Source organism: Colletotrichum acutatum (genome assembly GCF_030867785.1).
Source record: "Colletotrichum acutatum strain CBS 112980 chromosome Unknown BDZ83scaffold_133, whole genome shotgun sequence".
Taxonomy (NCBI): domain Eukaryota; kingdom Fungi; phylum Ascomycota; class Sordariomycetes; order Glomerellales; family Glomerellaceae; genus Colletotrichum; species Colletotrichum acutatum.
The window spans coordinates 37,223-59,791 of record NW_026849127.1 but is presented as its reverse complement, the minus strand read 5'-3'; the positions used below and the strand labels follow the sequence as shown (position 1 = coordinate 59,791).

Genomic DNA, 22,569 nt, shown 5'->3' with positions numbered 1-22,569 from the left:
AATATACAAATACTCACAACTGGAATCAAACAACAAACGTATAACAAGATTTGAGCTATTAAGTCAAAGCTTCGAAACCACGTCTTGTTCGTTGAGAACAGGCCTCGATGGCTAGTTGCTTAGCAGTATCACTTGGGCGCAATGCTCCTTAATTTCCAAATATGTCACCTTAGAGTATCATTTAAGTCGACAACTTAACTATGTAATAGACTGAAGACAAAGGATACGAAGAACACCATTATCATCACATCAGTATCTCCCTTTAAAAATGCACGTCAATGTCTGTGGAATTGCAAAATCTAAGCCTGCAGTGTGTATAATGAAACCACAGCAAAGCACCTGCTTGTAGACCGGAAGCATTTCTATCGGAGTCTCTGGAAACTTTGTATCTCTACAGCACCTAAGGCGAGGAAGACCTGCTTCGCATATTGACCCAAGGCGTCCTGTCGAGTCAACGGCTGACACGCTTGAAGAAGGTGTTGCACGGCGCTGCCGTGATTTGGAACCTGACCGGTTAGCAATGCCACTGCCCAGTCACCCATGCCGAGGTCATCTCCGATTGCACCTTACATGTAGAATTAGGTAGACTGTGAATAAACAAACCCACCTTAGGCTGAAGGGCATTTAACCTTACTAGTTAGTACATGTATCTACATACTTGGTCCCATCAAATAAGGCAATAGAGCAGGAAATCGAGACAAAGCCGGTGCGAGCCAATTGCCAGTAAAAAAAGTCACTCTAGACATCTGTGACCCTCTGATATCTCTTTGCTTTAGTGTATTTAAGATACCTTTGATTTAATTGCACTTCCAGCCCCCGCGACAACATCAAAATTGCTCCAGTCCTTGGTGCCTTCGTGGCATTCTTTAAGATATTGCGGAATACCACCAAGATAGTTTAGTTGTTCCTTTTTCTTGCCGGGAATATTCCCTCCCACGTACCAGGATGTATCGCTCTTGCTAAAAAGCAAAGCCTCGTGTATTGCCTGTACTGTTTTCTTCCAGTGCTCTTCAGCTGAACGACGAGGCTCAATGAACGTGATATTCTCCGTGCGGAGCTTGACTAGGAAGTCCATAATAAAATCGACTTGCTGCTCGATGAACACCGGCGCGTTCGTCAAAGCTGTAGGAGCTGTTTCAGTTGCCGTCAGTCACTTGAAGTCTTTTAGAAAAGGTATTAAGACTTCGTGCTTACCTTGCGGCCCGTATATCATGAACATGTTCGGACATCCTCGAGACATCAAGCCAAGGTACGTCCAAACGCCCTGTCTCCACCTCTCTTTCATGTCGATGCCGTCCTTTCCACGGAGTCTCATGCTTGTTAAAGCTCCGGTCATACTGTCGTAACCCGTCGCTAGCACAACGATGTCATGCTCTCTCTCCTTTCCATCTTCGGTCACGATACCACGCGCTGTCCATTCGCGGATGCTCGTCTTCTTCACATCCACCACTTCCACATTATCCTGGTCCATGCATTCGTAGTAATCCTGCTCCAAGCTGCTTCGTTTCGTTCCAAATGGAAATGGTTGTTTGTCAGGCACCAATATGGCTCGCTTCTCCGGGTCCCGCACCCGGCATTTGGTTTTCTTTGTCCAAAACTCGTAGATTAAATCATTTGCTTCAGCGTCCAGCAAGAAGTCCGTATACTGGCCTGTTTGGAAGTTGAAGGCCCCTCGCTTCCATAGCTCCTCCCACCATGCCTCTCTTTCTTCCGTTGTTGTTTCCTTTGTGACCTGGGTAGGTCCATCGCACGGTAGACCGGCACTACTATCCCTCGCCAACTTGAAAAGTGTTTTGTATATCGCTTTCAAGCTGTCCTGCTCGAGTCCCGAGATTTCGCGTTGACGCATGGGTAGCGCAATGTTGACGTTGCGTACGTAGACTGTCAGCTCTACGCCAGGCTGTTTGGCAATTTCTTGCACACATTGAACTCCCGTCGCACCTGATCCAATGATGGCAACTCGTCTATTCTCAAGATCGATCCCGGAATCAGGCCATGCCGCGGGGTGTACAACTATGCCTTTGAAAAGGTCCTTTCCTGCGAATTCGGGCTCATATCGTTTGATTGAACTGCCTGTCGCCGGAATCAGGAATCGTGACGTGATGATGCGTCCTGTATCGGTCTCGATGATCCACTTGGCTGTCGCCATATCGAAGTCGGCCCCAACCACAACAGTATTGTAGGACACGTCCTTAGAGATGTCAAGAACTTTGTCGACGTGTGTGAAATATCTCTTCAGCTCCTCGTGCCCCGGAAAGCGTTGCGACCATGTCCAGTCTTTCCAGACTTCCCGCAACGAAAGCTGATAATAAGGCGTCTCCGAGTCAACTCTTGCCCCGGGATAGCTGTTCCGCTGCCACACACCGCCGAGGGCCGATCCAGCTTCCACAATGTGTGCCGAAAAATCCGACTGGCGCAGCTGGTGTAAGGCATAGCATCCTCCAAAGCCGCCGCCAATGATCAGAACATCGTAATCCATCTTTCTGTAGCTGGTATCATTGAAGTATTTCGGTTCGGTGATGATTGAGGTGATGGGTAGACCCCATTATCACCAACTCAGTCTTGAACCTTGAAGCCGAACAAATTGAGTCAGGATTGGGACGAAAGAGTCAGGAACATTTCGAATTCGAGCAATGCGGAAGGTCTGCCGACTCAGGAGGGGAGATCTGTTGATTTATGAGCCGACAAGCGTATGGTCCAAAAGATCAGACGGGGTTTTGGGTTCAAGCAGGAGGGGAGATGAAGCTGATGTGCGGCATTAGGCCCGCCTCGGTCGCCTCGGCATGCTCTGGCGACAACAAAGTTCTCTTCTTCGCAATTTATCTTGCTCTGCCGTACTCATAAGCAATTGATGAATGGTGCAAGCCTGCCATTGTTGAATCTTTGACGATGTTTACGTCGTACTTGAAACGATCCCCGCACTTGCAACCTGGCCAGCGTTGCAGTCGATGTCATGGGCTAGACGGGCCTAGATCTCTCGGGAATGTCGATGCTATTACCGTGTCCTCCCGGTGAATAATGCGTGGTTCCAGCCAGGATACAAGGTCGGCATGTGTATAATCCTGTTAGTTGGAGGCTTCAGGGCTCGACCGAGTGAGCTTAAGGATTGGTCTCTCCGAGAATATAGGCCGTTTGATGTGGCATTCAACCGAAACCCCAAGACCTGTCGATGCAACGAGAAAGAGCATTTCTAAGTAGTTGACTTCGTATTGCATACCGTGATATCGTAGAATGCAATACTAGGTTCATCTGCAAGCTCGCTCAATCGTTGCATGGATTCATTCACATATATTAGTCTATAATGTGTGCCCAAATACATCACGTTCAAATATCGACTGGAGCAAGGTTAATGTTTTAACGCTATGTCATCGATTATTTCGCCGGGGGGGAGGGGGGGAGTAGGAGACTATGGACGGCCTCCCGCCGATATTATGTGCATGTCACTGGTAGTTTCAGCCCAAGAATGAAGCCTTTCGTGGCTAGAAACTCCTCTCACTACGAATGTAATTGGTCGGAGCAGCTAGCAGATTTCAAGTGATGGCTTTCAGCCTCATTGGACCGAATGTTCGATACCTAGAGCTTCATGTCGAGTACTGAGCACATCGAAATCCCAGGTTACGTTAGCGGCGCCCGGGATATGAGAAGAATAGCAAGATGCATGCTAGAATTCTAAGAAAAATAGAAAAAAAACCAGCTGATGATATGAGACTTATCGCGTGGCTTCCACCTGGCCTGCACTGTTTACCTTGGAGTCCTACAAGTCGCATCACACGCCTGGAAGAGCCTTCCAGAGAAACCGAAAGCAAAGTCTGCTTTCTCTTCGTATACTATACAGTGCAAGATAAGGTAGAGGCAAGTGACGCTTTCTCATTTCTCAAGTGAATGACGCCCAGGTTGAAAATGGATGGTGCATCCTTTGATGTAATGAGCGGCTGCGTGCTGCGGGAGGCCTACCGACCTTAGCCCTAACGCAACCAACTGATTCACTATTTTGAGCCCTTTGCGTAAATGCACAGCCGTAAAGGTTGAAATTCTTTCTATTTCTGAAATCCTGAAAACTTCTTCTTCTTCTTCCTCACTCTCCGGAAAGCGGCGACCTCTCACAAGCCAGACCATTAGTGCCTGACCTGGCCGCTTGCATTGATTGATATCGCCGGCGATGGCGTCCTCAGACGACATTATCATGGATTCTCTGCAGGAATGGAAGCAGCGTCTGAGCCCCCTTAGAGTCGACATCGTTGGCGATTTTGCTGGGAAAGAGCTGTTTACCATCCATGGGGAATCCTTGGTGGCTCACTGTCTCGCCTCTGCAAATGTCGACTATCTTGGTGGGCATCTCCAGATACCCCTTCGAATGCGTTCACTACCTACCTGGTCTTGGCTAACCGATGACACAGCCGGCTTTCAACTACTTCATGCCGTACATGCGATCGAGGTTTTCCTAGCCAAACTCAAGGAGCGGGGTTGCAACTTCCACGTCCTGTGGTTTGACAGTCACCAAGACCTAGCGACACCACCTGATTCTCCCAAGAATAAATCATACAAATACCTCTTGACGCGTGCTGTCATCATTGAGCACCTGCGATGCCCTGAACCACATCCCAAAATGAGTTTCGACGATCGCGGTATCGACTCTCCAATGAGCTTCGTGTTCCCTTCCATCACGAGCCCCGAGTTCTTGTCGTACACCAATCAGCACCGCTTTCACTTCGTTATGATGGCCCAAGGCAGGTCTTCAGATCTTGACACGACCAGAGAGGGGAAATTCTTGAACGTTATGTATCTGTTCGATCTTCGCGGCTACAGCTTGGCTTTCATTGACGACATCGAGTTTCGAAGCTCAAAGGTAAAGTTTCCGTGCCACCTTTGACAACAGATCACAGCGCGCTAACATAATCCCTTAATGGCAGGCATATACTCTCATTGCAACAGCTCCGACCTCAATGACAGTGATACCAGTCACAGAGCCAACACCAGCGACGAAACCCGATCCCGGTTACCGACGGACTATCGAACGTCTCCATGCCATACCCAAGCCCAGTGAGTGGCGAGTGCTTCGATCTGACGGTGAAATCGAGGCCCAGGAAGAAGTAGCGGTCACTGCTTGCGCAGTCTTCTTGTCTAACAAGGCCTCCTCGGATGTACACAGTCACAGACTAGTGGCCGCCTTCCTCTCACACATCGCTCTGCTGAAGCACGCAACGCTCTTACAACGACCCGTGGAGACCCCACACAGACTGGAGAGTTCTTCGGGCATCGAGGAGTTCCTTGCGACTTTTGCTGAAGTAGCAGTTCACCTGATGCAGCAATGGCCCAGGGGAAAAGAAGGACAATACCTCAATTGGAGAGTTTGTGATCTCGTTGACGGTCGAATCTACAGTCAAGTCTTGGCGAGACTCGAAACACTTAGACTCCCAAGTGATGCCGGGTCTGGGTATGCAGAAGCTGTACGGCGATTGTCCGGCGTCGACGTATCCTACTGCATGCCAAATTCCGTTCCACAGATCAAAAGTGGCGCAGGAATACACTGCATCAGCTACCAGTCCCCCGACCCACAGTCGATCCTTGCATTCAGCCATCCCGTGTTGGACAAGTATCTGGAAGACGTCAAGTTGACAAGCCAATCCGTGATGGAGGATGAAAGCTCTGAGTCCAAAATCTTTCAAGAGCTCTCCCACTGGCACAATTCGAAGAAGAGCATTGACCCCAAGCATGTACCAAAGCGTCGAGGATTCTTCGCGAGCAAGAGGAACCAGAGATATATGGCCGACACGATTGCCTACTCTGCCAGCCTTACTAATTCTGCCGGGAAAAGTATTGACCCTGAGACGATTGTCGCCAAGAAGACAGACCTTTCTGCCGGGTCCAAGAAGCAAGTGGGCACAACCCGAAGACAAGATCATTCGATCAAGAGCGGTACAGAGAATGCACTTGAAACAGCGAGGAGATTGAGAAAGGCGAAGAGTCAATCCAGGACCGCGGTAATCATCAAGAACTGGGCAGAGAAATGCCAAGACTTCGACAAGATCACGTCTGTTTTTGAACGCTACTTGAGGGTCAAGAGGTATTTATCAAGTCTTTCTCCAGAGGACCAGAAGTCTATCGGTGGCGAGGTAATGTTGTACATGTGCAACATCCTTGGCCTCCAACTTATTCGCAGACCGTTGAAAAAGGCTTTCAGCGATTCAGGTATGAGCAAGCGTGGATTTGATTTCTTGGTCTCTATTTTTGACCTCATCGTTCTAGAATCGAGTATACTGGCAATGATCTGGGCCCAAGTCAGAGAGATGACGTCGTTGCCCCTTTCCGTTGAGACGAAACACCAGGTCCAATATTTGATGAAGGCTTTGAAGTTTCCGCTGGGGGAACTTCGATGCGGACCTTCTGTGCCCGTCAAACATCGTCTTCCGTTCGTCTCAACGTATGAAGTGTCAACCACGCATCTAGGAGTCCAGTCAACTGGTCTCGAGTTTCAGTTGGCTCACTGTGGCCCTTATCTGGAGCGAAGCTTCGATTCCGCCGCCGACCCGCGCGTTTCTTTCAGTCCAGATGCCTGGCAACGAAGCGTACTTGATGCCATTGATGGCGATAAGAGCCTTTTCGTCGTCGCTCCAACGTCCGCCGGAAAGACCTTCATTTCGTTCTACGCCATAAAGAAGATTTTGCAGAACAACGACGATGACGTTCTCGTTTATGTAGCCCCCACCAAAGCACTCGTCAACCAGATTGCCGCGGAAGTTCAGGCTCGATTCTCCAAGTCGTATCGTCATGAGGGCCGGTCAGTTTGGGCCATTCACACTCGAGACTATCGCGTCAACAACCCCATCGGCTGTCAGGTTTTGGTGACCGTTCCGCACATCCTCCAGATCATGCTCCTGGCGCCTAACAACGCGCAAAATGAGAGATCCTGGGCTCGCAGAGTGAAGAGAATTATCTTTGACGAAGTGCATTGCATTGGCCAGGCCGAAGACGGCATCATTTGGGAGCAACTATTGCTTCTTGCTCCTTTTCCTATCATCGCCCTATCTGCTACAGTGGGCAATCCCCTCGAGTTCAAGGAGTGGCTTGCAGGGGCCCAGAAGGCTAAGGGCTTTGACCTTGAAATGGTCGTTCACTCAGCCAGATACTCTGACTTGCGTAAATTTCTGTATCAGCCGCCCTCTGAACTGGAGTTTGAAGGACTAGAGCCAGTGGAGCGTATGCCAATCCCCGGTTTGGATGCTGAAGCAGGGGAAACCTCGCGTTTCATGTTTGTGCATCCAGTCGGAAGCATTATCAACAAGTGAGTCTTCATACAAACTTCATGTGGTCTTGCCAAATTCTCAACACCACCTTTTACTCATAATTGATTGAAACCCAGGAATCGCGAGACTCTCGAAGATGCAAGTCTCGAGCCACGCGACTGCCTCCGACTTTGGCTGTCCATGAAGGAATATGAGAACGAGTCGTATGTTATCAATCCTAGCCTCGAGCCCAACATTGCGTTGCCAGAGTTGGTGAAGAAGTCGGACATCATCAAGTGGGAGGCTGCTCTCAAAGCACAGCTCTGGCAATGGCAACAGGATCCCAAGTCACCCTTTCTAGAAGTACACAAAAGACTCAAGATAAATCACCCTTCATCAGCGATAGACCTTGAGAGGCCTGAGATTGTCGCGGACATCTATAGTGACTCTTCGTTCTCACTCCTCGTCGATCTCCGCTCCCGGGGTGCCCTGCCAGCTATCCTTTTCAATTACGACCGGCTTGGATGCGAGAAGGTAATTCTCAAGCTTCTTCGAGTTCTGGAAGATGCGGAACAAAAGCATCGCGGTACAAGTACAGAGTGGGCACGGAAGATGGACGCATATCAAAAATGGCGACAGGTCAAGGGTAGCAAAGCAGCGAAGAAAACAGTGAAAGCTACTAGAGCAACTGGGGCTGCAAACTCCAAGGAGGAAAGACACGACGCAAAGGATTCTGGTGCAGCCCTAAATCAAGCTGATCTTGTGAGGGAGGACGCAGGCCGGGAAGCCAGCCCATGGGAAAGCTTCGATCCCGAGGCGCCGCTTCCGCAGTACAATTTTGCGGACACTACTAAACTTACAGCTGAAGAGCTAGAGGCCCGTATAAGGTCTCTGGATGATTTGGGAATCAAGCCCCGCCTAATCGATGCTCTTCGTCGGGGACTCGGAGTCCACCATGCTGGTATGAACCGTCAGTATCGCCAAGTGTAAGTTGAACCTACCACTATATTCGAACAGTCATTGACTTCGAGCGGCAAAGGGTGGAAATGTTGTTCCGCAAGGGCTACTTGACCGTCGTTGTTGCGACTGGTACTCTAGCTCTCGGATTGAACATGCCTTGCAAAACTGTTGTCTTTATAGGTGACTCGGCTTTCCTCACAGCTCTCAACTACCGTCAAGCATCAGGACGTGCTGGACGTCGTGGATTCGACCTCCTTGGTAACGTTGTCTTCCATGGCATCCCCCATCATCGTGCCATGGAGATCATCTCGTCGCGATTGCCCGATCTCAGAGGCCAATTCCCCATTTCCGTCACTTTGGTTCTTCGGCTCTTCACCCTGCTGCACAGCACGAACAACTCCCAGTATGCCATTGATGCAGTGGAGTCCTTGTTGACCCAGACACGTCTGTTCCTCAGTGGACCTGCCTCGCAGATGACCGTCAAGCACCACTTGCGCTTTTCCATCGAGTATCTCAGGCGACAGCACCTTCTCTCTCGAAAAGGAGCACCTCTCAACTTCTCGGGCCTGGTGGGTCACTTGTACTTCACCGAGAATGCTGTGTTTGCTCTGCACTCCCTGCTCAAGGAAGGCTACTTGCACAAGCTCTGTGAGGACTTCAACAACCCAGGGAGGCAAGGAGAGATTATTCTCACTTTGTTGATAATATTGTGTCACCTCTTCTGCCGCATTCCTTGCAGCAAGTACAACAGCCGGGAGTGGCTCGAAAACGTCGTACATCGATCGCCTTCTGTTGTCCTTCTACCCAGGCTCCCGGGAGAGGCTGAAGCCGTCCTCCGAGGTCACAACGAAGAGACTCTGGAAATTTTCAAGATTTACGTTCGCAGCTTCATTGCACAAAACCTCCAGGACTCTCCAGATAACCAGCTTCCTTTCACTAAGCGCCGGGTGGGCGCCGTTGGAGAGGCCTCAGCTGATATCTCAACGGCACAAATTCCGATGCTCCCTGTTCCAACTCTTCGATCCCCTTTCGCCGCGCTGTCGGGTTTCACAGACGACTTCGCCACAATTCACGAGCTATGCGACACAGTCCGCGCTGGTGTGTTCCTTGACGAGTCTGCCATCCCGTACATCCCCATTTACCCTGAAGAGACAAACGGCGTGCCCTGGAACGCCTACGTATATGACTTTTACAAGCACGGTGATCTCGATACTCTCGTGCAGGACAACGGAATCAAGGGCGGCGATGTATGGTTTCGTCTGAAAGACTTTTCACTGATCTTGGCCACCATCGTAACAAGCTTGGAGAACATCATGGGTCAAGTCGATGCTGATGACTCGTATATGATTAATGTTCAAGATGTTGCCGATACCATTGAAGAAGAGAGGTTCGGCGAGGAATCGAATGCACAATATTCGGAGAATCATGTGGCCTCGTCTGCTACTGCGAAAGCAAAGACGAAGTCCCGCTCTAGCAAATCTAAGGAAGCAGTGGCTGAATCATGGGAAGATGTGTCGGATGGCTTCTCCTCCGATACCGATCACGCGAGTAGCAGCTCAAGCAGAGCCGGTCAGGCAACCGAGTCAGAAGGAACATTTTTCGGGCCAGATCGGGAAAAGGGAGGCGGTGATAGTCTTGTGAAAGTTCACATGGCTTTCAAACTCCTGCAGCAGGTTTTCGAAGACAAGTTCAGGAAGGTGTGGGCATGAGTAAGTAGGTAGTCCGGTTCTCTCAATAGTACATGTTGTATACAGCAACTGGATAAGAAAGCACGAGTATCGAAAGCTTCGTCTGGTAAGACACTACCCGGTGATGTACTAACACGGCCAGAACAAATATCGCCAAGTCTGATTCAAACTCAGATTGGTGTCACTTTCTCCGAAACTGTGTTCTTTTGGTCCTCGTTCTCATCGGATCTCTCTCCATCAGGCGGTGTCTGCGTCTCTCGAGCCGCAGCGGCTCGCTCGAAGTCTTCCACCGTCATTGAGCCATATTTTGCAAGTGATTGCCTATCGATCTGTGTGATGATGTGATTAGCTACTTCATACCTCCTGAAATTTCGTGATTCTTTCAATCATGATGAGCTTACCCTGATGACGAGTCCCATGAAGCAGAGAACGATGACGCTGCACACGATCATAACAATCGCACCCTTCTTCCAATATGGGGCTTCATCGGCCGCATAGAAGACGATGCCCCAGAAGGTGTAAAGCGTGGTGGCGCCAATGTTCATAGCGTACACCGTCACGCTGCGCACCGCCTCGTCGCCGCTCCGTTGGAGGATGATGCTAGCCCAGCCGAAGATCAACGGGTTGACCATGTACGACGAACCCGACGCGTAGAATGCGAACATGGTACCGGCGTAAGGCAGGTTCGGAACGAGGAGCATCGCGGCGCAGACGATCTGGATAAGACAAACCAGCACAACCATGGGAACTCGGGTTCCGGTCGCGTCCATGTGCCATGCCGCCATGATATTGGTTACGATGCCGACTGCTTGCACACCCAAAGGATAGGTGTTGATTTGGCTCTGTGTGAAGGATTCGGCGTGGTACTTGAGCCAAAGGATGAAGTTACCCTGGACAACCCAGGCCTCGAGTGTAGCGCAAATCGGAGACCACAGCACCAAAACCCAACTATTGTGTGGTCAGCTATCCCAACTCATGTCGTGATAAGAGCGCTACATCCGACTTACAAGGTGGGCATGAGTACTAGACGCTTCAACAGAGAGAACGGGTTGACTCCGTGCGACCCTTTGATGACTGGAGGCAAACGTCCAACGGCAATCTTTTTCTCAGAGTCACTGAGATACCGAGCGCTGGTGTTTTCAGGGATGTCTGGGAAGTAGAAGAAGCCAAAGATGGCGATGGGAAGCGTGATGATACCATCTGAAGTCTGTCAGCAAGCTTTTCCAACCGCAGGCCTCGTCAATTTTCTCCTACCAATTATGAAGACCCACTGCCAACCACCAAGACCGGCAAGGCCGCCTAGTCCCTTGTAAATGGCAGCCATCATGACGCCGGCAAACATTGTGCCTACCTGGCCTGACGCGGTGAAGATGGCCGTGCGCTTCGAGATTTCTTCTGGCTTGTACCAGGAGCCCATGATGTAGATGGCTCCCGAGTAGGTGCTAGCCTCCGCCAAGCCGAGGAAGAAGCGGATAACGCAGAGCTGAGCGGTATTCTTGACACCTGCACTAGCCATCTGGGTATCGTCAGCGAACCGCAATAGGATAATTGGACACCGATGAGACGCACAGTCAGGAATGCCCAGAGACAGCACATCGACGGCAGCCAGATTCGCGGCCGGACGATTTGGAGACCGATGATGATGCCATGAGGAATCTGGCCCACCACCATACTTTGATATGGGTCAGCTCATGTTCGTGGAAACGCTGCTCATCGGCCCAGATCTTACCCAGCAGTGGTCACCGAAAGGACTGTGTTATAGTCATGGCCCTTCATGTGCAGGGCCTCGCGGAGGCCAGCAACCTAGAGTGAGCATGTCAGTTTTGCTCAATGGTTTGCTCATTTCAATGCGGAAACTCACATAAGCATTGGCAAAAGCAGCACGGTCTTTTGTTTGCGTCCATTGTCAGTGGTCCGGACCTTCTTCAAAGCTGATATGAGGCAACCATCACCCACCCAGGTAGTTGAAGAAGTAACTGAGGCAGCAGTATGTCAAGATGAAGAAGTCTACGACGTATTAGTCAGATCCATCATTTTTCAATACACAGATAATGGGAGTGCCTACCTATTTTCTGCACAAGACGTCTTTCTTCTTTGGAAGTTGCCTCATTGCCAAGGAAGAAGGCTTCGTAAGTCCAAGAAAGTTAGCCCAAGGCGCATGTACGGTTATGACGGTGTTCGAGTATCAAACCATACCCTTGACCTTCTTGCCGGTTGATCGGTTCTCAGTGGCCATGTTTTCTGTCAATTGCTTGCCGCATACGGTTCTTTCCGATGCTACCTTATCCAAGATGCAACATGAACAAGTGCTCTTTCTCGAGTCCCGAGTGAAACAAACGATCTGATAAAGGATTTGGAGAGTTCTATCTTGAATGGGTGTCATTCATCCGTAAACCTCGAAATTTTCTGCTGCCCAGATCTAGGGCGTGCGCGACAAGGATTCGTCTATTCGGAGCACACGACGTTGGCGATGAAATGTCAATTGCATCCCTTACAAGTCATAAGCGAAAGTAAGCGCGCAGAACTTTCAAAAATGTCTAAAGAACAAACAGAAACTTGCTCACCCGAGAACCTTGATGGCCTCATTACTACCAGTTTTCCTACTAGTCATTTTGATGTGGTGGCCGGCGGCCCCGTCTCGCCCATCTACTTTTGTGGCTCCATTGCACAAGCGCACTCCACTGACTGGCATGGACATGGCATCTTGTCAAATGAAATTGTTCGGATTTGAGCGAAGACGGGCGGGGAAGCGCTTGGCGGCTGATGGATCTGATGAAAACACCCACCCGCTTGGAAGGCGGCTTTCCTGCGTCAGTTGCCGAAGGCCTGACCGTGGCGACCTTCGGCGACGTTCGTTATCGCTGGTTTCGTCTTCTATGGCAGCAGCGGGTGAACCATTAGCATGACGTACTTCGAAGCCAGTTGCCGTATTTGAAGTTGGATATCCTTGTTTTTATCAGATTGAACACTTCAAGTTCCCCTGTTTCTTGGTCTCTAGGCACTCCCAAGGTAAGTCGCAGCTCTATCCGCACAGAATCGTTGGAAATGCCAAGGCGAATATTAGTCCGAGTTGATTTAGACTAAACTCTGATCGACCACGAACCATTTTTACAGCATCAAGGTTTTAAGCATGCAGATCAAATGAATGGATTTCAACTCGAGACCGGGGCCGCCTTGAAATGGATCAGCTCACTAGTGGATGCATTGTGACTTTAATAGAAGTTTCGAATTTCTTCGGACTCACCTATTGGTCTGGTAAGAACGGCTACTGACTCCTACCTTACGTACATGGACGTTTCAACAATAGCCGCAATTACTGAGCCTGTCGAAACCTACCAAGTGCGAAGTCTGTTGGATGTTCACTTTTTCCCAGCTGCCTCCATGGCCTCCCGCCTCTTCTTCTCGTAAATGGAGTTGACCTTGCCTTCCAGAGCCTCGCTGCAGAAAGCCTCAAACGAATTCCCCATCAAATCGGGATACAGATCCTTGGCGATTTGATATCCTAGGTAGCGCGCGTACTCCGGCGTGTTGTCTCCTCGGAGGCCCCATGATTTCCGATATTGTAAAACCGATAGCCTATGAGGGTTGGCCTTGTCATCCTTCGCCTTGACCATCGCAGCCTCAATCTCGTCGGCTGACATCTGGGTTTCGATGTTAGTTTAATCGCTCAAAGTCAAGCCTTCACCGTCTGTTTCTCGTTCCATCTGTGCGTTGTTGTCACCGAGTCTTGGGCAGGTGTTCTAGAACTTACGTATTTTCTCTCAACCTTTTCTCCACTCAGCTTCTCAATCAGATCGTACACTTCATTCTGGGACATGAGCTCCGTGAAGGCGAAGACTCTGTGATTCAGGGTCCGTGGGTCCGCAATGATGCGGGCGACGTATTTGCCAACATCACGGAGGTCAGTCATGCCAGAACGAACGGTTCCATCTCCCGCGATCCAGTTGTCGAATGGGCTCGCGACTCCGTCGATCCGTCCCGAGGCCAGACGGGGCAAGCTGATCTGGTACCACCAGCCAACATCGATAACCGTGTACGGAAGGTATATAGTCTGAATGTGGTTCAAAACATCCTCTTTCTACGACGCGTTCAATTATTAGCTCTACAGCGATTTTGACATCTTCTGGGGGTCTGTGGAGTCTTTCTCACCTGGTCCCGAAACCACAACATGCCTCTGCCGGGCATCACCGTCCCAAAGAAGCAGGGGATAAATCGCTTTACCCCCGCTTTCTTAGCCGCATTGGCGAGGGGAATTTGGTCGAGCAGCTTGTCTGCCACAATGGCTGAGACGATCACCTCATGACCGGTAAGCTGATTCGCGATTTCATCTTCGGGTCCGCTCAGGTCTACCGAGGCAATCTTGACGCCCCTCTTCTCCAAAGCTTTGACCTCTGGCTTCTCCAGCGAGCTCGGTCGGATAAGCGCAGTTATCTCCTATCGGAAGACTTATCAGTATCTTCACTAAGATATAAAGACTGTCATGATAGACGAGGTCCTCACATATTTCGTCTCAGGCGAGGAGAGTAGGCCATTCACAATAGAAGTTCCGGTTTCGCCGGTTCCACCGAGTACTGCAACCTTCATGTTTGATGTTATTCTCTGGTTTCCAAGAATCTAGAACTGTTTGTTGCTTGGAGTGAAAGCCGACGGTCTAGCCCCAGGTCTCTGTTGTCGATGAGAAGAACTTGAGGTTAACTTATGCTCCAGAATCCCATAGAGCCAGCTATGGATCCCTCTTTACCCATAGAACTGCCTACTATTGGCTCTCATACCACCATGAAGATGATATCATTGCAACGCTATTTCTCCATATCGGTGTCTCGAACAGCCAAAAGTCCGCAAAAAGCGGGGAAAAGCTGCGGACTGGCCCGGTTTGACGCTGCGGAGTTTTATCGGGTTGGGGCTGAATGCAACGCGGACGCAGCTTCCCGCGTCTAGAGCCGGGGGCCCGCGCCAGCCCACGCGGTTTCGGTTCCGGAAGTGACTGGAGGACGGGGGGCGGCGGCCTAAAACGTCGACCGAGATGACTGAACTGGTTGCCCTGGCTTATAAATCAGTATCAACCCCGCGTCTTGCTAATTTCCCCGTCGTTTGAGAATACGAATAGTACGAGGTATCTTGAAGTTTCTTATCAAAATCCGTATTGGCTCTTCGTTGAGATTACGCTAAAGTAACCCATTGTGATATCGTACCAAGCATTCTGTTTCGATAATCTACTCAGCTATGATGAGGAGTCCATGATTGACTTGAAGTTTGTTCTATATGAGTTAGTATAAACGCAACTACTACTTTGTCGTGACCAAGCATGCGAGACACGTCACATTTCAACTTCTTGATTTGGCTCGAGAGAAACAGGGACATGGAAGCAGTAAGATCAACTGATTGAGCGAGTCAATGCTCTATCAAGTGATTGAAGTCTGTTGTAGTAATCCTGTCCATGGAACGCGTGAGGGCACAACTAGAGCTCTATTTCGGGACGTATGCCTAACTTACTCTGAGTGCCAGAGAGTGCCCTTCAACACTCGCTCAATTACCCTTCTCTCTGTCGACCGCATTATCTCATCCTTTCTGGTAAATTTGACTATTCAAAAATCCCTCTCGTTTGGTGCCTTCAATGCAAATGTTGACTGAACCAGCTCACGGCGGCCGACTTTGCCAGAGCCATGGCCTTCCTCTCCCCAGGCTTTGCGGGGTCACCTCTAGTCAAGCAAGCATGCTCAACGCCAGGGTAGTGATGATACTCGAAAGACACGCCCTTCTTCAACATGGTCTCAAAATAATGCGACTTCAGCTCAGGGGTGAACTGCGTATCAAATTCGGGAGCCAACAGCTGCACCGGAACCCCAACACCATCAATATCCTCCTTGGTCAGCAAGCTGGGATGGCCAGTCGCGATGCAGTCGACCAACGGAGGATCATGCTCCTTTGCTCCTAGCCGGAAGACTGCCCACCCTCCGTAACAGAACCCAATGGCTCCAACTTTTCTGTGCTTCTTGCGAACCTCTTTGACAAAGTTGGTGATTTCAGGTTCTCGAATCTCACGTGAATTGTCCTTTCCAAAGCTCGAGAGGTCAATTTCGTGCCATCGGCCTTGAAGCACCGGCTCAAAGGGTACAACCCAACCGCCGAAGAAGTCTGGTAGGTACACTGTGACGTTGGCTTCGCGAGCATAGTGATCAGCTAGGAGGCGTGCGTTGGGAAAGGTCCAGCCCAGAAGGTCGTGGACGATGACGACCGCGGCATATGGATTGTCACCGATGATGTAGACGTCATTGTTGGCAAGCTTGTCGATTCGGCCCGTGGGCGTGCCGTTCCATTCGAAGGCTGTCAAGCAACACGATGGGATAGCCATTTTTCGGGGGTTTTGGTACGTGGATAGAGCGGCGCCCTCTGTGTCTTCTGTGAAATATTATGTTCAATATTGAGAGCTACAGCCACGAGTTGAGTGAGACAATTATGTGAGGGGGCTCGCGTTAATAGCGCTGTGGTTGCAGCCTTCGGACTTACTACAACCTAAACACCGGTGACATGACAATGCGGAGAAGCAAGTCGGCTAGGAAAGAGTCCGGACACCGATCTTCCCATGAAATACACGTTGCACCAAAACATAAGTGAGGCATTTGCTGGTCAGGATAACAGCAAAGGTAGGTTGAGTTGAAATGGTCTTCATAAGGTCGTTGATTTACCAATCAAAGCTCTGGACATACGAACACGAAGGCGACTCAGACTAGGGACTTCTGTTTGGCACATCAATCTGCATGGGGCGGAAATTTGACATGGCAACTAAGTACTTAGTGTCGCTGGGACTACTAAACCAAAAGTAACTAGGTTCACGAAGAGCGCACAATCAATTCTCATGCAGAAGAGATAGGTGGTTCCAGTAAGTCGATAGAAACAAGTTCGCCATCTCCCCATTTCGGAATATTCCCAACCTGTCACCTCCCACCCATGGCTGTAACTTCAGAGTACATAATTTATTCTGGAGCAGTAGAGTACGGATTCATTCATGACTACGCTGATTCCATGATCGATCGAATACCGTGAGCGAACGTTGAGCTAGTCGCAAGTCAGTTGATCGGTGTTGTCACAGGGGTGCTCGGCATACCTGTTGGCACGACATCAAGAGCCTTAATGGAGACATTGTCCGGTTGTTCTAGCATGTAGACCGCCGCCTGCGCAACATCCTCAGACATAAGCGGACTAACTGGCGTTAGTTTATTCGCGCATCGTTAACAGAAAATAACCTAGCAATAGGAACTTACTCGTATCCCTCCACGAAAGAGTCGTACTGCTCCTGATCGAATCCCACCCGCTGCGTGTGAAAGTGAGTCGCGACGACCCCAGGCCTAATTGCTAGCACCTTGATATCTGTTTCCACTAGTTCGTTGCGAAGAGAGTTGGTGAAGCCCTCTTGGAAGGCTTTGCTCGCGTGGTAGACTGCCTCGCCCGGGAACGGGGGGACTTCATGCGCCGTGACGGAGGTGACGTTAAGGATTGTGCCCTTTCCGGGCTTGTGCTTCATCATGGACCTGTTGAGTACCGAGTGTGTCACGAACATGGTTCCGTTGATGTTGGTGTTGGACATGGTGATGATGTCCTCGATCTTGAGGTCTGGGAACCTTGCAGGAGCACCCAAGGCGAGACCGGCCTTCGGGGGATGGGTTAGCGAGGCTTGGAAGGATGCGGTGTTACACGAAAAGTCAATAGGGAAGCCTGGCTTACGTTGTTGATGAGGATGTCAATATCACCGACCTCCTCGATGGCTGAGCTGATCGCCTTGTCGACCACGTCAGAAACTCCAATATCAGCCGCCCGATAGATGACCTTGATGTTCGGGTTGGAATTAGACACGCTCTTCGCAACAGTGCTGAGTTTCTCCTACATAAAGCGTCAGTCGACTGACATGCCAGCTACGCTCCCTGTGTATCTGGCTTTCTCACGATACCGACTTACTTCGGATCTGGATATGAGGATTAAATTCGCACCCTTGGCAGCGAGCGTGGTGGCGATCGCTTCGCCGATTCCCATAGAGGCGCCTGTCTGTAGAGAGTTAGTGATGGTTCTGCATTGGGTTCAAGTGTTGTCATTATTGGAGACGAACTAGCAAGACATTCTTTCCATTAAGATCCATCCTGATGTCAAATAGCGAAGTTTGTCGCAGCTCAAGTCAAAGTTTTCCTCAATCTAAAGTCAACGTATTGAATTGATGAAGACTAGAAGGGATCGAGCTGTAAGGGTCTCTCGAAAGCATTTATACGATTTCCTAGGGGCGTCTTCAAGTGATATGCACACCATGAACCACCACGATATGAGTTGACTCTCTAGTCGTCCAGCTTACAAATGTCCACTACGTCACTGTCGACTGACTAGGACAACCCCACTTCGTAGGGTAGAACCTGAGTAAAGTCATCCTATGAGAGCAGCCACTACATGCTCATTTTCGGCGATAAGATGCACATGTACGGTGATGTAGTCTTTAAGCATAATCTTCTTTCCCGCCGTAAAAAGCCTATGGGCGGAAACTGCCTCTATTGGACGCGCTGCACCTTGGCACGTCCACAGGTGGGGAGGGACCTTTTTTGCCTCAACTCCACGGACTTTCACACCGACTGAGTCATTGTAGCCTTGGTACTCCCTAGAATCAATGTTTGGATTGCTGGCTAAGTCACCCTGGAGACGAAGGATTCAACTAAGGCATAGATCAGGGTGAGTAAATGAGAAAAGTGGACTTTGCACACTCTCGTCCTTCCATCATTCCATGTACATACTTCGCTACTTGTTGACGAGAGAATGTTCCGACATCGTGGTACGTGCGACGATGGTCCACGTTTAAGATTTCGAAAGACAGACACTTGACCTTAAGCTAGGGCCTCATGCTCACGGCAGCGGCACAGGTAGATAACACGGAATCGCGATGAGGTTCAAGACTCTCAATGCAAGTAAAACCCAAAGGATCTTGGCGGCCGTATTACTTGGTGGTACAAGTGCGATAAACCCTTAATATGACCTGGATCAGCCTATAGGCTACCTCGACGCCGGTCGCATGGAAACGAATCGGATCTCACACCGGATCCAAGCTAGACGGGCCAATGAATTGTGGCAGGCGGCACCGGGGTTATTCAATGGCCTGGCTTCATGGCACGAATTAGCAAGGGATGTCTTTTACCTACAAAAGGCCTATCGCTGATAGGATCGACTGTACTGAGTATGCTGTGGACAACATGTCAAGAGACACCGGTATGAATGAGCATGAGCACCAACTCCTTCATGTTATTAACCAGAATGGGCTCGGAGAAATGTATTTCTCATACCAAAGAGAAAGTGCCCTTGCACTTTCCCGGAAAAGTAAGAGCCGTGGGTTATGCCTGTTAGGGAAACCCTTTCTATTCTACCTCACCACGTGGTAATTATCTTTGAGATGACGGGAGCGCTGAATGCTTGTCAGAAGCTTTGTCGAATTTGTTCCACAGTGCGGTCTAGCCAAATGGGCATTGACTCAATCAGTAGATATCGAGGCTCACTTATTCTCCGAGAACGCGCATAGCGACTAGATCTTGTCCAAAATGTACAACGGAACGAGCCTTGAATTAGAAACGGGTCATTGCCACATCTAGTTATTCTTGAAGAGCTTTGAGGCCTAACTACGATAACGAAATCTATTGTCCGTGACCTGGAGCTCGTGGCTTGAATACGGTGGTTGTTATCTGCCATCCATTCCCTGGCCGATCAATTTGCCGGTGTTGACAACACACCCACTAGGATCGCGGGGTAGGGGAAGCGGCTCTCCTCATAGATCTGCAGCTTTCACGTTAAGACCGAAGAGCGACAACCCGAGCCCACGGATTCAATGTCCATGGCCTGCCGTACCCATCAGCCGTGATAGCTCTCAGGCACGCACGGCAGGATAACGTGCAGACTACCATCCGGAGTCAGGGGAAACCATGATCTCTTGGCTTCTAAAAATGTCAGCAGTATCGCAAAGCCGCTCTCCAGTTCCGGCCTAGCCCCACTGACGCACGTCCTACCCCGGTCTCGCCCCCCACGGCATTTTGAGTCGGGAAAAGAATCGTCCCCCCAAGACCCAAAGGAGAGGGCGAAAATAGCTTAGCCGAGGGTTTCCGAAGGAACCCGGTAAGTGGAGGAGGAGGAGGGGAAAAGTCGGGGACACTGTTGACTGAAGACATGCAGAGTCTCAGAGTTGAGCTTTCAGTCGCGTCGAGTCAAGTCAAAGTTATTCGTCAACGGACCTGGGAATTCACGTCACACGAGTGAGGAAATGAAGAGATTCAGAGCGGTTCCCAAGAGCCGGTTTACTCAAATTCGCTACGTAGCATTCGCCCAGAAACTCAATAGCTAAACTGAAAGTCTAGTGTACGAGTTGCACACTTGGAGACGAGGACACAAGCACACTTTCAACCAATCACCAAAGTACCGCGGTTTTCTACCGAATCAACTTGAAGAGGATATCAATTTCTAATTCGTGCGGAGAAAATTGGGCCTTCTAACGGGCCACATTTGCACTGACGCCATTTTGCAGTGCGGTTTTGAGGGATACACGAAGAGAAGAAAAAAAAGTGAGAAATCTCCGTTCTTCGGAGTCTCATGCTCAAAACAATTATCCAGACCCAGTGTGCTGTCCTTTCAGTGTACTATGCACACGCCACACTTTCCGCTCTCACATGCTGAAACAACCACTCATTCTCGCTCAAATCAGAAGCCCCCACAAGTTTAGAACTTGTTCTGGTTGGCGTTCTGCATGAGCATCTGGGAATCCGGCTTGTACTTCTTGGACACCAGGCGGACGTCGTACTCGACGTCGAGGGTGGCGCCCTTGGCCTCGTTCTGAACGGGCTTGAAGGTAAGAAGCAAATCGTCCTTGACGGCACAGGCGGTGTCGGTCTCGAGGTACGGGTCGTCGCTGGGGTAGAGCTGTGCCGTGACGCCGATGAAGTCGGGGTGCGTGACCATCATATGAATGTGCGCGGGGCGGTAAGGGTGGCGGCCCATGAGCTTGAGGAGGTCGGCCGAAGGGCCGGAGGTGTCGATGGCGTACTCGGTGGGCTTCAGGCAGTAGAAGTAGAACTTGCCCTCGGCGTCCGTCTTGAACTTGCCGCGCAGGTTGTGGCGGGTCTGGTTCTCGGGGTCAAAGACATCGTACTTTCCATTGGTGCTGGCCTGCCACATGTCGAAGACGGCGTCGGGGATGCCCTTGCCCGTTTCCGCGTCCTTGATGACACCGTGGAAGTATGTGAGCTGGCCGTCCTTGGGCATGTTCTGGACGACGGAGGCGCCGAGGTCGCGGAAGGGGGTCTCGGGAGACCAGAAGGGGCCGAGAATGGTGGAGGATGTGGGGGTGACGCCGGACTCGGTCTCGACCGTGTGGTTGATCTCGTCGACGAGACTGTAGAGAGGGGGGAGAATGGTTAGCCATTGGCTGGGTCTCTGCTTGCAAACATGGCATCGTAGTGGCGCGGCCGGAAAAGCCGCGCACGCGGGGTAAATGATTTTCGGAGTAGACGGCCACGCTAGAGGGCAGGGAAAGGGGGGTGGTAACTTACGACTCAATACCCAGAATATCGCACACTCTCCATGCCTCGTTACGGTTCTTCTGGTAGGCCTGGCCAATGGAGTTGATGTAGTTGACACCCAGAACCCACTCCTCTTGTGTGAGCTCGACGTCTCTGCAGAAGTCGTGGAGGTGCTTGATGAGAGAGCCGAGAACCTGTCTATGTCTGGGCTTGGTCTCGGGGCTCATGAGGTCGATGACATGTTGTGTGAAGTTGGGGTCGAACTTGCTCTTGGTGCCATTGGCGCCGTTGGCGTGTCCGTTGACGCCGTTTGTGCCGTTCGTAGCCATTGTGATCGATGTTGTGGAGATGTGTTTGGTGGAGGGTATCTGGAGGGTAACAGAAACAACGCGCTGTGATGGAGATGGAGGAGAGCACTTGTAGGATGAGAGATTCTTTGACACAGAAGCAAACCTGCGAACGAACCGGAGGGCCATCATGGTTAAGTATCAAAATCTGGAGCCCCGGATTTAGGCATGAGCAATCCAGACAAGCAAGCCACGGATGGTGGGCATGAATCGTATGACCATCTTTGGTTGCGGCAACAGAGTGCGGCATCGAGTGCGGCAACAGACTTCGGCAATTTGACTAGGGGTTCAATTCTTTGGGGTAAACTTTCGCGCCTCGCGCTTTGTGCCCCGCGGTGGCTCATCCATCCCACCACCAGGCCTCGATCAGAGTGGCAGAGACGATGGACTAACCCCCGCCATGGTCCCTGCGGTTCGTTTACTCAGCCAAGGGGGGCAAAACATAGATCCGGGACAATGAGTAGCGATGATGGCATGGGTAAGTGTAATTCCCACGCCTAGGAGCCGAAATGCGGGGGAAACCCGTGGGAAAGCTTCAAAGCATGCGGGGAGGACACTCTGGAAGACAGACGGCGTCGACTAGACTCCATCAAGAGTTGTTCATCTGTTTCTAACTGGCTGGATGCCTGGAACATATGGAGACATAGTCCGTCCAATGCCAGATGGCTGGGATTCTGCTCACAACTCGCTGACGGATCCATCTCTCCTGATTGGCATGACCTGTCAGGCGGGCGTCGTTGTCGGTTTTGGATTCAGCCGGAACTGTTGGATCCTTCAGCTTCCCATCGTTCGATGTTTGGCCATGTAGCGCATCGAATCGGCG

The 22,569-nt window shown here is 50.5% G+C and overlaps 7 protein-coding genes across 7 annotated transcripts; 1 reads left to right on the top strand and 6 right to left on the bottom strand.

The window, feature by feature from the left end:
• Positions 1 to 781: 781 nt before the first annotated feature.
• BDZ83DRAFT_709234 (cyclopentanone 1,2-monooxygenase) lies at positions 782 to 2,506 on the bottom strand (the record flags this gene model as incomplete). Its single annotated transcript, XM_060511567.1, has 3 exons — positions 1,877 to 2,506; positions 1,195 to 1,816; positions 782 to 1,131 (listed from the first exon to the last, which is right to left on the bottom strand). The coding sequence occupies exons 1-3, from the start codon at positions 2,477 to 2,479 to the stop codon at positions 782 to 784; spliced, it is 1,575 nt and encodes a 524-aa protein (XP_060359889.1). The 5' UTR covers positions 2,480 to 2,506.
• Positions 2,507 to 4,088: 1,582 nt separating this feature from the next.
• BDZ83DRAFT_76513 (uncharacterized protein) lies at positions 4,089 to 10,075 on the top strand. The gene is made up of 6 exons (XM_060515244.1): positions 4,089 to 4,328; positions 4,398 to 4,846; positions 4,911 to 6,189; positions 6,247 to 7,282; positions 7,361 to 8,209; positions 8,263 to 10,075. Exons 1-6 carry the CDS (start codon positions 4,160 to 4,162, stop codon positions 9,890 to 9,892), a joined length of 5,412 nt encoding a protein of 1,803 aa, XP_060359888.1. The 5' UTR covers positions 4,089 to 4,159; the 3' UTR covers positions 9,893 to 10,075.
• BDZ83DRAFT_756632 (major facilitator superfamily transporter) lies at positions 10,042 to 12,107 on the bottom strand (the record flags this gene model as incomplete). The annotated part of the gene is made up of 10 exons (XM_060514774.1): positions 10,042 to 10,200; positions 10,273 to 10,819; positions 10,879 to 11,071; positions 11,126 to 11,387; positions 11,441 to 11,543; positions 11,601 to 11,674; positions 11,733 to 11,758; positions 11,828 to 11,878; positions 11,937 to 11,996; positions 12,068 to 12,107. The coding sequence occupies 10 exons, from the start codon at positions 12,105 to 12,107 to the stop codon at positions 10,042 to 10,044; spliced, it is 1,515 nt and encodes a 504-aa protein (XP_060359887.1).
• Positions 12,108 to 13,230: 1,123 nt separating this feature from the next.
• On the bottom strand, positions 13,231 to 14,455 carry BDZ83DRAFT_656152 (isoflavone reductase; the record flags this gene model as incomplete). Its single annotated transcript, XM_060510850.1, has 4 exons — positions 13,231 to 13,512; positions 13,623 to 13,949; positions 14,021 to 14,305; positions 14,372 to 14,455. The coding sequence occupies 4 exons, from the start codon at positions 14,453 to 14,455 to the stop codon at positions 13,231 to 13,233; spliced, it is 978 nt and encodes a 325-aa protein (XP_060359886.1).
• An 811-nt stretch (positions 14,456 to 15,266) lies between these two features.
• BDZ83DRAFT_636946 (dienelactone hydrolase) lies at positions 15,267 to 16,302 on the bottom strand. The gene has a single exon (XM_060509286.1). The coding sequence runs from the start codon at positions 16,221 to 16,223 to the stop codon at positions 15,483 to 15,485; it is 741 nt and encodes a 246-aa protein (XP_060359885.1). The 5' UTR covers positions 16,224 to 16,302; the 3' UTR covers positions 15,267 to 15,482.
• Positions 16,303 to 16,532: 230 nt separating this feature from the next.
• BDZ83DRAFT_636943 (NADP-dependent L-serine/L-allo-threonine dehydrogenase ydfG) lies at positions 16,533 to 18,139 on the bottom strand. Its single transcript, XM_060509285.1, has 6 exons — positions 17,973 to 18,139; positions 17,825 to 17,911; positions 17,594 to 17,749; positions 17,134 to 17,519; positions 16,977 to 17,071; positions 16,533 to 16,927 (listed from the first exon to the last, which is right to left on the bottom strand). Exons 1-6 carry the CDS (start codon positions 18,000 to 18,002, stop codon positions 16,872 to 16,874), a joined length of 810 nt encoding a protein of 269 aa, XP_060359884.1. The 5' UTR covers positions 18,003 to 18,139; the 3' UTR covers positions 16,533 to 16,871.
• A 2,021-nt stretch (positions 18,140 to 20,160) lies between these two features.
• On the bottom strand, positions 20,161 to 22,360 carry BDZ83DRAFT_636938 (dioxygenase). The gene is made up of 2 exons (XM_060509284.1): positions 21,430 to 22,360; positions 20,161 to 21,272 (listed from the first exon to the last, which is right to left on the bottom strand). Exons 1-2 carry the CDS (start codon positions 21,876 to 21,878, stop codon positions 20,600 to 20,602), a joined length of 1,122 nt encoding a protein of 373 aa, XP_060359883.1. The 5' UTR covers positions 21,879 to 22,360; the 3' UTR covers positions 20,161 to 20,599.
• Between the last annotated feature and the right edge of the window lie 209 nt (positions 22,361 to 22,569).

What these genes read in the sequence shown, in the direction of transcription:
- BDZ83DRAFT_76513 (XM_060515244.1), top strand. Translation starts at nt 4,160, where the DNA reads ATGGCGTCCTCAGACGACATTATCATGGATTCTCTGCAGGAATGGAAG. An exon ending in TGCAAATGTCGACTATCTTG is followed by an intron (nt 4,329 to 4,397) that starts GTGGGCATCTCC and finishes CCGATGACACAG; the next exon opens with CCGGCTTTCAACTACTTCAT. An exon ending in GTCGGAAGCATTATCAACAA is followed by an intron (nt 7,283 to 7,360) that starts GTGAGTCTTCAT and finishes ATTGAAACCCAG; the next exon opens with GAATCGCGAGACTCTCGAAG.
- BDZ83DRAFT_636946 (XM_060509286.1), bottom strand. Translation starts at nt 16,223, where the DNA reads ATGGCTATCCCATCGTGTTGCTTGACAGCCTTCGAATGGAACGGCACG.
- BDZ83DRAFT_636943 (XM_060509285.1), bottom strand. Translation starts at nt 18,002, where the DNA reads ATGGATCTTAATGGAAAGAATGTCTTGCTA. An exon ending in ATGGAAAGAATGTCTTGCTA is followed by an intron (nt 17,912 to 17,972) that starts GTTCGTCTCCAA and finishes AACTCTCTACAG; the next exon opens with ACAGGCGCCTCTATGGGAAT. An exon ending in TCCTCATATCCAGATCCGAA is followed by an intron (nt 17,750 to 17,824) that starts GTAAGTCGGTAT and finishes CGCTTTATGTAG; the next exon opens with GAGAAACTCAGCACTGTTGC.
- BDZ83DRAFT_636938 (XM_060509284.1), bottom strand. Translation starts at nt 21,878, where the DNA reads ATGATGGCCCTCCGGTTCGTTCGCAGGTTTGCTTCTGTGTCAAAGAAT. An exon ending in GATATTCTGGGTATTGAGTC is followed by an intron (nt 21,273 to 21,429) that starts GTAAGTTACCAC and finishes CCCTCTCTACAG; the next exon opens with TCTCGTCGACGAGATCAACC.